The sequence below is a fragment of the Plasmodium cynomolgi genome, chromosome 8 (genome assembly GCF_000321355.1).
Source record: "Plasmodium cynomolgi strain B DNA, chromosome 8, whole genome shotgun sequence".
NCBI classification, from domain to species: domain Eukaryota; phylum Apicomplexa; class Aconoidasida; order Haemosporida; family Plasmodiidae; genus Plasmodium; species Plasmodium cynomolgi.
In genome coordinates, this window is record NC_020401.1 from 542,538 (window position 1) to 554,176 (window position 11,639).

The window sequence follows — 11,639 nt, forward strand, 5'->3', positions numbered from 1 at the left end:
AAACAACAAAATGAAGGAGAGAAAAAGAAAATAACAGATTAATATTTTATATATATATATATTTTTTTTTTTGCTTCTTACCGTGTTGAATTTGAGTTAACGTACGTGTGTTTGCTCTGCTGGTGGTACATTTTTTGTCGACCTGTTTGAGCAGCCGGTACGCCGAGCATTAGTGGTTTTTTTTTTTTTTTCTGCCCATTTTCCCCATTGCTTCATATGTATATTTAAGTTTTTCCCATACGGTGTGAGAGTCTCCGCGTTGTGGCAGCTAACCCATTGCAGGTCGCTCGGCAGCGCTCCATACACTTTCACCTTTGCACATTTGCGTATGCACCAATCGGCACCCCCGCTTTGAACCCGCTTGCAGAATGAACTTCATCACGAGAATGGGAAAGAAAGCCAAAGCCGCGGCTGCGGCGGTGGTCGAAGAGAAGCCAGCCAAGGAAAACAACGTGAAGGATAACGCGGTGAACGATAAGAAGCAGGCCAGTCCCAAGGCGACCGAGAAGGGTGACAAAAACCAGAAGGCTCCGAAGAATGACAAGAAGGTGACCCCCAGCACGGGAGGCGAAGGAACGGCAAACGTGCAACTGAACGGAAGCGTAAACAAAAAGGAAAACGAGACGGACGGTAAGAAGAACAACAACGCGAAGGAGAACAACGTCAGTGGTGCCAGTAACAGTAAAGCTGAGCAAAACCAGAACGCGGCACAGAAGAAAAAGAAAGTGAACAAAAATAGCAAGAAGGAGGATGCTTCCCCGGGGAATCAAAACGAGGACTCCATGGAGGAGGAAAAGGTGAACGAGAGCCCCGCGCAAGGCAAGGCCAAGGGCGCGAAGAAGGACGACGCGAAGAAGGTAGACGGAAAGAAGGCCGATGCGAAGAAGCCCGATGCGAAGAAGGCCGAAGCGAAGAAGGCCGAAGCGAAGAAGGCCGATGCGAAGAAGCCCGATGCGAAGAAGACCGACGCGATGAAGGATGAACCCAAGGAAGAACCCAAGAAGGACATGAAAAAGGAACTCAAGCTGAAGGAAGACGAAAGGAAAAAAATCGAAAACGATTTAAACAAAAAGTTTCAAAAGCTTAGCAAACAGGATAACAGTAAAAATATAAATGACAAAATGGAGGCAGAAGTAAAGAGAAAGGGAGAGTACGAAGATTTAATCACCTCCATTAACACCTCCATTTCTAAGATAAATGCACAAACTCCGAGGCCAACGAATATGAAAATGTCGTCCGCAGATGTAGAAAACAAATGCAAAGAAGCTAAACTGAAGAAGAAAAAAATGAACCCCAAAAATGAAGAAGAAATGGAAGAAGTAAACACGTACATTAACTACCTAGAGGAACAATTAAATATAACGAAAAATTACGAAAGTTTTAAAAATTTTCAAAACAGGCTGATTACTCTGAGAAAGACTTGTGAGGAGAAGTTAAAAGAAAATGTGAAAAGTCTGTCCGAAATTAAAGTCCAAGAAAAGAAACTACGATTTGTTGATAAAATTATAAAATTTAAAAAAGAAAAACATAACGTAACCATTGTAGAGGCAGACATCACAAACAAAGAATTCGTCATGCCTAGTGATAAATATAACCAGTTAATTAAGCCCTTCAATTTTATTAATAAGATACAGAGTAAATATGTCGTGTATGTGGACAAAGTAAACAACAATAACTTTGAGAATAAAGTGTCCTTGTTCATTTCAGGCTGTAGAGAAGATATAGAAAATTTCATAACACACATAAAGAATCTCGATTTGACGGAAAAAAATTATTTATATATGCCAAACAAGACCTTTAAATCTATGCTGAATATGCATGAAGGTAGCTTTAGAAAAATGGAAGAAGAGACAAATGTACTGTTGCATATAGATAACGATACGTTGTACTACTGCGGAATGAAAAGCGATATAGAACGGTTGAAGGAAATAATCGAAAAGGCCAACACTGAACAAAGTGCAAACACAAAGAATATTTCGAAGGATATTAAATTGGATTCTGTTTTGGGAAGAGGATTTAACAAAAGTTTATTAAAAGCTATAGAGGCAAAGACGAACACATTTATCCGCATGAATTATGATTCCAAGAGTTTTGAAGCATGGGCAACTATTAAGGGAAATAAAACAAGTGATATAGAAGAAGCGGAAGAAAAACTGAACGAAATTATCAAAGGATTAGAATCTAAATTTGTAGAATTCGATGAAAGAGAAATGTTTAATTTGTACAAAAAATGTGCCTACGAATTGAATGACATTAAAATTAATTTGAACCTTTTTGTTGTTCGTCATGATAATGGAATTAGCCTCGTAGGAAAAGGAGAAAATATTCAGAAGGGATTAGAAATTTTGGATTATGTAAAAAATGTGATATCCTCTAAATCGGTCAAGAAAAAAGTAACTGAGGAAGAAGCCTATCTATTCAACGCCAACTATAGAAATTATATTAAGGCACAAACTGGAGCAGAGGTAAAAATATTCAACAAAACGAATTATAAAGAATTAAATATCAGTGGAAATAAAAACGATATAGACAATGCTTTGCAACTAATCGATGAGTTATTGGAGAAAAGAAAATGTGTACATGTTGAAATTACCGAAAAGGTAATTGCCATGCTGTTGTCAGCCAAAGCACAAAAAATTAAAGAAATTGAAAAAGATACTTCGACTAGTATTCAGATAAACAAAAATAATCACGTGGCACAGATTTATGGACATGAAGAAAATATTGCCCTAGCTAAAGATGTTTTGCAAAACTTGTTGCAATCGGATGATAAAGATGAAAAATATAGTACCAATAATAATTACATCACCGTAGAAATGGTTGTCGATACGGAATATATTGGAAGCATTATTGGAAAGAAAGGTAGAACTATTAATAAAATCCAGGAAGAAACATTTGCCAAAAAAATACACATCGATAAGGATAGTAAGAAGGTCCTAATTCAAGGCACTCCCAAAACGGTTGAAGCCGCGCAGAAGGAAATTTTAAAAATTCTTAACAGAGCTAAAGAAGAAAACGGCCAAAATGGTACCTACCAAAACGATCGTTATAAAAACTTCAGTCATTCTTTAACACCAAATAGGAGAAGCACATACCAGAACAGCAGCAACAATACTAGGGCAGGCAACAAGTCTTCTTACCGACCCGATTCGGCCAAAAACGGCGTGTACATAAACACGAATGACGAAAAGGCCTTCCCCAGCCTCCACGACGTCAGTAACATTCAATCCAGGAAAACGAAGAAGGCCATCAACCAGGCCAACGTGAAGAGGCAGGACGAGCAGCAGCAGGCAACTGAGGCGGCGACCGCTGACAAGCAGTAGACGTTGTCGTCAGTGGGCTTTGGGAACGAGGCAGCCACGCACAGTTACGACTTTCATCATTTCTACCACTCCAGTTACGGTTTACCTCCCCCACTATAGTCATGCCTTTCGTTACTTTCCCCGCTGGAGTTACAGTTCCCTTTTTTTTCGACACGCATATGCGCAAGTATATGTGCCTAGATGGTGCGCTCAGCCACGCCCACACAACAGCAACCATTTGCATGCCCACACGAAGTGCGGCCGCGTCAACAACAGGTATATAGAAGTGCCAACTCCCCTCTCCCCCAGGTATTATGTATGTGCAGACAAGAACATATTTGTGTGTGCGAGCGTACTGCCACGTATATTTCGTATGCTTTTTGAAGTTTAAATTTTATGTGCGCAATTGAATAATTTGACAATACAACGTATACATGTGTATTGAGCTGAGCGATTGCAAGCGCGACGGGCAGTTCCGCGAAAGAACGAAGCAAAAGTAAAAAAAAATAAAAAAAATAAAAATAAAACAAAAAAAGCGAAAAAGTAAAAAAGCAAAAAAAAAGCAAAAAACGTAAAGGTAAAAAAAAAAGCAAAAAAGCCAAAATAAAAAAACAAACAAACGAGGCGAAGCGAAGCTGAACAAAACATATCATAACAAAACAAAACACACGCACCATTACAACATGCATTTACAACACACCTCCAGCATCACCACTACTATCAACACTACCAACGCCATCACCACCACCACCAACACCCCAACACACCATATGCTCAAATAACAGAAAGTCGCTGGCCACTTTCGATGATATGTAAAGCGTACGCACGGCAACCCCAGACCTCGTGCGCACACACGTATGCTCCATTTTGCAATCCCTCCTCTTGTATTGTTTTAATTTTTAACATTTAAATTAAAGTTGCACATAATTTATAGTAAGTTCATGTCCAAAAATAAAATTTAATCTCGTCCATTTTAAACTAGACCATTTTAAACTAGACCAATTTTTATCATCACCATTTTTAACATATGCATTAGGGCTTTCCAATTGTTAATTGCTCCATGCAGGGGTAAGGATAACAACCCATGGCAGTGGCCGTTCTGTGCGGCGTACTTACTGTTTGGTTCCTCCCTCCCCCGAAATTGAAGTTATGCCCAAATGCCCTTTAAGCAATTTTGGGATACCCTCGGGTTAAGTGTGTCCATTACGCAGCGGTTTGGTTTATACATGGCCTTACTGTGCATTGTTAAAACCGCTTCACCCCAATGCGCCTTTTGTAGTCGCACGGGTGAGGGTAAACCCGCTCATAATTTCGCTCTCAAAATGAAATAACCCTTTGGGTATATATTCACATGGGACGAAAAAGACAAATGACGTAACTTTGCGGAGATCACCCATCCCCACTGATAATTGATTAACTGTTAAGCAGGGCCTCATTTCGGCTCTGTTCCGCTCGGCCCATCTCATCTCAGCTCGGCCCATCTCATCTCATCTCAGCTTTTCTTTTTTCCCCCTCCACGTTCGAAGCAAACACTGTAAGCACCGCATATTTATTTTTGTGCGGACGTAAAACCGCTATATCATTTACTGCGTGAAGCTTAAGAACGTCCAAAAGGTCTGCCTCCACAGGTTGCAAACATTCGAGTGAAATAAAAAAAAACAGTTTCATTTTTCTCGTTTTAATTTGGGGTTAAAAAGTGAAAAGTCTGGCATACGTCACAGTATAAGTAATATGCCCAAAATGAGCTACAAAAAAAAAAAGTTAACTCACTGTAGAGTTAAAAGGGTAAACGCTTAAAAAGGGTGCCAAATAAAATGACAAAAATTATATAGCGAGGTGGCTATACAAATATGAACTCAGAAGAATGGATGAAATGGTAAAAGTTTTCACTTGCTACTCTTTCGTTTGTTGAAAATGCTTCGTCAATATCATCATTTTATCTGTCGCGTCATGCAAACCGGACAGAAAATTGTCCTTGTCCCATCTGCTCCACTTCCTGCTCATCTTGTTCAGGCAGAACTGAACGGAAGAAGGAAAAAAAAAATGCACACATAAACATGTTTGTTGGGATAGCTCGCTTACACTAAGCAACAGAACAAAATGGCAACACCAAAAATGCAGGCAGCATTTTCGCACCTCGATGTACACCTCCTCAGCTGCATTTTGTTGTGAAATTATTTGACCATTCTCTTTTTCCTTCGCCGCACATATTTTTACAGCGTGCAAATGGCAAATATACGTAGCGTTTTACATGCCCCTTTTTAATCGCCGGGGTTTTATACAGCCACGAGCCACAAGCCGCACGTACAAACCGCACACACAAACCGCAAGTGAGTCCACTCATAGGCTCCATGTAGAGAAGACAAATCATTCAGCGAACGTCATAATAGATCATCTCATAACTACTCACCTCAAAGTTGGCAACATCCGGAACGTATTTGGACGATTTCAGTTTTTTGATAATATTTAAATATTTGCAAATGCTGTTTAACAAATGCTCCTTGTTCAAATGGAAGTTTTTGTAAAATAAGTATGCGTGCGCTAAAAATTCTGTAAGGGGGAAATTCCCAAATGGGAGTGATGTGCCTATCGATTCGATACAAATTCGTTTAGGCGACGTGTCCTCAATATGGATATCGCTTCTCCATTAATGCGCATTCTTTACACGACCTCACGTATTCATTCATAAAAAATTAATCAAAAAAAATTAATAAAAAAAAGGAACACAATAACATGGGATTGTGACCCCACCTCAATCACTTATGCGAACTTCTTTTTTTTTCTTCTTTTAACGCATTGCACATTTTTTCACTTTTTTTTATGATTACTTATTTTGTTTTTTTGGGATAACTCCTCCAGGTGTGAGATGTACTCCCTGCCGTATGGGCTGACCGTGACGTCGTCGCAGTTCTGCAGGTTGGTAGGTATATGTATACATGGGTAACTGCGCACGCGGGGGAACGAATGGATGGCAAGGTGGGCAAACATGCAGAACGAATAACGCACAACACACACAACGCAACTCTCCCGCATCGTGCAGACGCTTCAGGAAACCTCACCTCAACCACCGACGTCAGATAGACAATGTCGTCGTAGAGGTGGTTCGTCAGCAGCATGGGCCCCGTGTACGTAAGGAGGGAGAAGTCCTCCTTGTAAATCAAAAATAACTCGTCAATTTTTAGGAAAATGTTGTATAAATCGATGAGGAATTGCATAAAGCTCTGAACGGGGAGAAAGGGGGGGAAGAATAAAATGCGTGGGTGGTACACACTAACGTAATTTCGTCCAAAAGAGCAATTTGCTCCACAGAAATAAGCGTGCAATGAATATAAATAGCTATTTATTTATCCTTCCATGTGAGGACGATCTTTTTGGAAAGGGAAAACCTACCCGTCTGTTAAAGCTCGTGTTATAGTCATTGATGTTTCGAAACAGTGTTCGATATTTCTCCCGCTCCTTCACTTTCTCATTTTCTATTTTGGCTAGCGTTGGGAACACTTCATTCCTGACAAAGAGGCTTTTCAAATGGAGCAAAGGAGTACGCACATGTATAAAAATTTACATAAAATTCTACGAGAAGGATAGGCAAAATTTTCAAGACAGTTATATACATATAATATAGCAAAGGGGGGATGTGGAAAAAAAAAAAGGAGCAAACGTACAAATTATCATGATAATTATATGCATCCTTCACGTTGTAGTTAATATTATTTTTGTCTGGCCCACTGCGTTTTCTATAATCTTTTATCCTCTGTAGTTGTATTTCCCTAAAATTTACAAATTTCTTCGCTTTGAGATGATACCTAAGTTTATGGTGAGCATTTTTTTCAATAAAAAGTACGTTGCTGCTTGTATTTCTTCTGTGTACTTCATAACATATTTTTGCATCATGCACATTACAAAAGATGGTGATAGCTGCCAAATAGGTTAGGATAATCTTAATCATGTTTTGGCTTCTCATCGGTTGAAATTATGGCACTATATATCACCCCCCAGCAAAAAAAACAGTAGCATTTTGATTTCTCATTTTTTGCACATGAGAAAGCGAAAAGGAAAAAAAAAAAAAAAAAAAAAAAAGCGCGTTTGCACCTTGGTTATATAAAATGGTTTGAAAAGTGATGCAGTGAAAATGCGCATTTGGTGAACTCCGCAATTGGCGAGCTTCCGATTTGGCGAACACGCCAACGTTGAATTTTTAATTTTAACCGAGTATGCATCCACGATTGGGGGGAAATTTTCCAAACCCAATTGCATAATTTGCAGTGCGCTTCTCAACGCGCTTTTCATCCCATTTTCACCCCATTTTCATCCCATTTTCACCCCATTTTCATCCCATTTTCACCCCATTTTCAACCCCATTTTCATCGCCTTCTTGACCCATTTTTAACGCGTTTTTGCGTTTCATTCGCCATAGCGCACAGCCAGGAGGGGGAAATCCATCCCTCGGTGCAGCGCGCAAAAACGCGTTTCACATTACATGCGTACGGAGCATGCCAAACCATACACATGTACTTGCATACGTGCATATGCGTTTGTGCATACGCCATTTGACAGTTCGTCATTTCCAAGGATGCCTGTTCACCCAGTTTTGCTTTCCCCCCTTTTTATTTTCATCTGTGGCTCGTCAACCACTAGCCGTCAGCCGCTACCAGCTACCAGCTACCAGCTACCAGCTATCAACTCACCGTTACTTTTCACTCCTCATCCATTATCCCCTCCTTTGTTATGTCCCCTGCCCCTTTCGCCCGCCGTCCATATTGCTACACTGTGAACACGCCGCGTGAACAAAATGTTGTAAAAAAAAAAAAAGGAAAAATAAAATGCGGAAAATGTAGCAAACTCTGGAAGGGCATAGCAAAATGTAAAGAAAAAAAAAAAAACTACATAAAGTGAAGCAAAATATAAGGGTATAACTGCTTATATATATATATATATCTTTTAAATGTGTTAGTAACCTATTTAGTGATTACCCTCCACGTTTTGCAGCTGCGTGATTTTTTTTAATGCCCATGTGTCATGTCCCATCTTGGCAACAACATTATGCAAGACTTTTTCAGGTCTACAATTTGGCAGCATTTGACACCCCTTTTTTTTTTTCATGTCACAGTTTGGCAACCACTACGCACATCCCCGCTTGAACAACATCATTCTGCATCTTTTTTTTTACGTCGGATGTTGTCTTAATTTTTGACAATTTGTAAAAAAGAGGAAAAAAAAAACATGCGTGTTTGTTTGTTTGTATGTTTTTTTTTTTTTCCTCGAAATAATGAAAAAATGTGCAATTAACTTTTTGCTTGCTCTTCAACAAAGCTATTTCGAGCGACTTTTTTTTCCGAGTCTATATGTACGAGAGGTGTAAACAGAGCGGAGAGAAGAACGTGAAGACGTAGAACTGAAGGAACTACTCGCTCCGACTCGTTGGCACGCGTTTACCCAAATAGAGACATATAGATGAACAAGAAAATACACACAAGCACTTACGAACATTCGTACATACACACACGCATGTTGTACCTGTGTACGTGCTGCTAAATTTCAGGATGGTCGATGAAGCGATAAATTTCAAAATTTGCAACTTAGTTAAGCAGAAAAAAGAACAAGCAAAAGACACTCGCCAACCCGTCTTTGGACCAAACAAAGCACACAAGGAGAAGGTTTATGCTAAAATTCATCAAGCCTATCAGCCAGTTCTACACCAAGAAGAATACTTCTTGGGCAAAGAAAGAAAATCGGACGTGTACTTTGCCATGCTTAAGCCGAATGACAAGGGGGAGAAAAATTCAGTCGTTAAAAAGGATGATGCTGTAGGTAGAAGTGGGGGTGTTGCTGGAAGTGGGGGTGCTGTTGGAAGTGGAGGTGCTGCTGGAATTGGAGCTGCTGCTGGAAGTGGCGGGGTTGTTCCCAAAGTGAAAGAGGCACCCTTCGAGGAGGGAGAACCCCTCGAGGAGAACGGTGCCCAGGAAAGCGACGGTCAACCGGAGGATGTCCAAAATGATGGACTCCAAAATTGTGACATGCAAAGATGCAGCTCTGCAAACTGCCCCCCACACAGCTGCAATGAACCGTGCCGGAGCGCGCAAAGCCCCATCACGGAGAAACAACCCAGCGCAGAAAAAGGAAAAAAAAACAAAAAGGGAACCAACGTAAATTATATAGTGCACTACAACAGGTATAAACCCACCAGGGTACCTCCCACATTTAGCAAAAACAAAAGTAACCCCCCAGTGGTAAAAAAAAATAAAAATCAATATATTAATTGCAATTTTAGATACTATGTGAAGGAAAAAAATTACTTAACACAAAGCGCAGATGAGAATATAAAATGGGAGCAGATCGAAAAAGTGGACTACATGGTATTTGATAACACTACGTTAGCATGTCCAATATGTTTGGAGGACAAAATAATTTCGCCAAGAATTACCAAATGTAGACACATATTTTGTTTTTTCTGCATTTTAAAATATTTCATCGATGAAAAAGAAAAAATATGGAAAAAGTGCCCCATCTGTTTTGAAATAATAAACGAAAATGACCTAAGAGCAGTCAAATTTCATTACGTAAAAAAGTACAACATCAATGACAGTATCAATATGTGTCTGCTCTACACAGAGGATAAAAAAATCCACTTAAAATCGGACAGACTGTATTTCAATAACACCTTCAAAGTAACAAATAAAAATTTTGTCAAACATAATAAAACAGGGGATTATAAATATATAGTCAATATAGATTATATGAATAAAAATTTAACTACCTTTAGTCGAAATCACACAAATAAGATTTCCAAATTAAACCTCAATTTGGGCATTCAGTTTTCCAAACTTTTTTACTTATACAATCCACTGTCCATGTGGATAAAAGACCTCAGCATTTTTAACTTCATTTTGACGAATAAGAAAATGCACATGATCGCGTCAGACGCGAATGTCATCCAGAAGGCCATAGCAAATATTAAGTTAAAAATCAGCGAGTATTTAAACATCCCTATTGAAAGGATGAACCCAGAACTCAATATGGACGAGGGGTCCTTCGACTCCTTTTACCTTTATGACAATTTGGCCCACGACGTTTACGTAAGTTTCTTTTTTTTTGGCTTGGCGAGTTGCTCCTACCACATCGAAAGGGTGAAATGGTGAAGCCCTTATTTGGTTGCCACGCAAAAAGCGTTTCACTAATATATCCATTTTTGAAATGCTTTTTCTCCCACACAGGACAGCATTGAGCAAATAAAAAATGAGATGAAGATCGAAACGGAACTGGCGAAGAACCAGAAATTGCCCTCGGAGGAGAAATGTCCACTCGATTCAGACAAGCCCACCGAGGAGGGTTCCCCGGACTTGAAGCATTTAAACCGTTCGTGCAAAAAAGGAAAAAAAAAAAAAAAATGTGTTCATATATGTGTACGCTTCCAAACGAAAAGGCAATGATGACCAATTTGGTGGGAGCCGGTTGCACTGCCGCCCCTATTTATGCATGTACCATGTGGAATTTATTTGTTTATTTATCTGTTTGTTTGTTTATTTATCTGTTTATTTGTTTATTTATCTGTTTATTTGTTTATTTATCTGTTTATTTGTTTATTTATCTGTTTATTTGTTTATTTATTTGTTTATTTGTTTATTTATCTGTTAATTTCCCCCCCCCGCAGAGACCTACTTCTACCAGTGTATAGATGGACAATGCATATTCCTGGACCCCTTCATTTTGAAGTACTCCCTCCCCAAATGCGTAACGCGCAAATGTGCAGATGTGCAGTTCATTCTGTACCCGTGCTCGCCGTAGAAACACTTGCATGTGGTGATGCATGTTAGAATAGCCAGCTTGGCTTGACACTCATCGGCATGTTTACTTCCCCACCCACCCCTCAGCTTACTCTTTTTCGAGTGCGACAACTACATGAACAGGATGCCCAAGTTTCTCTGCAACAGGCAAATCACCTACATTGAAACCTTCGAGCTGGATGAAAAAATCAGAAAAAGGTAGCAGAGATGGAAGTAGTGAAAAAGTATACCCGTGAACTTTTTTTTTTTCCATATTCCCCCTTTTTTAACACATTTTTTTTTGTCCTTTTTCCCGCCAGGCACGCCATTTTGTCCCACCTGCCTCTTGGCGTTAACGTCCTGTTCGTTTCGTTCAACATAGGTTAATTCACGAGGCCCATTTTTGCACCGCGCTTTTGTGAACCTACCCCTTTTTCCCCACACATGTGTGTATATCTGCATATTTTTTTCTTCCATGCACAGATGATCTCCTATCGGAAAGGACCAAAACGCATTTTTCGGTAGGCATAAAGAAAAAGCAGCGAAAGTGAAAATTCTACATTTTTTTTTTTTTTTT

At 39.5% G+C, this 11,639-nt stretch overlaps 3 protein-coding genes across 3 annotated transcripts in view; 2 read left to right on the forward strand and 1 right to left on the reverse strand.

The window, feature by feature from the left end:
* Positions 1–368: 368 nt before the first annotated feature.
* Positions 369–3,323, forward strand: PCYB_082160 (QF122 antigen; the record flags this gene model as incomplete). Its single annotated transcript, XM_004221954.1, has 2 exons — positions 369–1,133; positions 1,194–3,323. The coding sequence occupies 2 exons, from the start codon at positions 369–371 to the stop codon at positions 3,321–3,323; spliced, it is 2,895 nt and encodes a 964-aa protein (XP_004222002.1).
* Positions 3,324–5,195: 1,872 nt separating this feature from the next.
* On the reverse strand, positions 5,196–7,348 carry PCYB_082170 (hypothetical protein; the record flags this gene model as incomplete). The annotated part of the gene is made up of 6 exons (XM_004221955.1): positions 6,965–7,348; positions 6,693–6,819; positions 6,362–6,523; positions 6,131–6,212; positions 5,728–5,852; positions 5,196–5,321 (listed from the first exon to the last, which is right to left on the reverse strand). The coding sequence occupies exons 1-6, from the start codon at positions 7,261–7,263 to the stop codon at positions 5,196–5,198; spliced, it is 921 nt and encodes a 306-aa protein (XP_004222003.1). The 5' UTR covers positions 7,264–7,348.
* A 1,494-nt stretch (positions 7,349–8,842) lies between these two features.
* The window catches only part of PCYB_082180 (zinc finger protein), a gene marked incomplete at its 5' end in the record, with an annotated part of 3,956 nt that continues 1,159 nt past the window's right edge, over positions 8,843–11,639 (forward strand). Inside the window, 5 exons of the mRNA XM_004221956.1 lie at positions 8,843–10,375; positions 10,514–10,655; positions 10,951–11,011; positions 11,171–11,281; positions 11,383–11,449. Coding sequence (XP_004222004.1) covers positions 8,843–10,375; positions 10,514–10,655; positions 10,951–11,011; positions 11,171–11,281; positions 11,383–11,449 — 1,914 coding nt within the window. The remainder of the gene's footprint in view (positions 10,376–10,513; positions 10,656–10,950; positions 11,012–11,170; positions 11,282–11,382; positions 11,450–11,639) is intronic.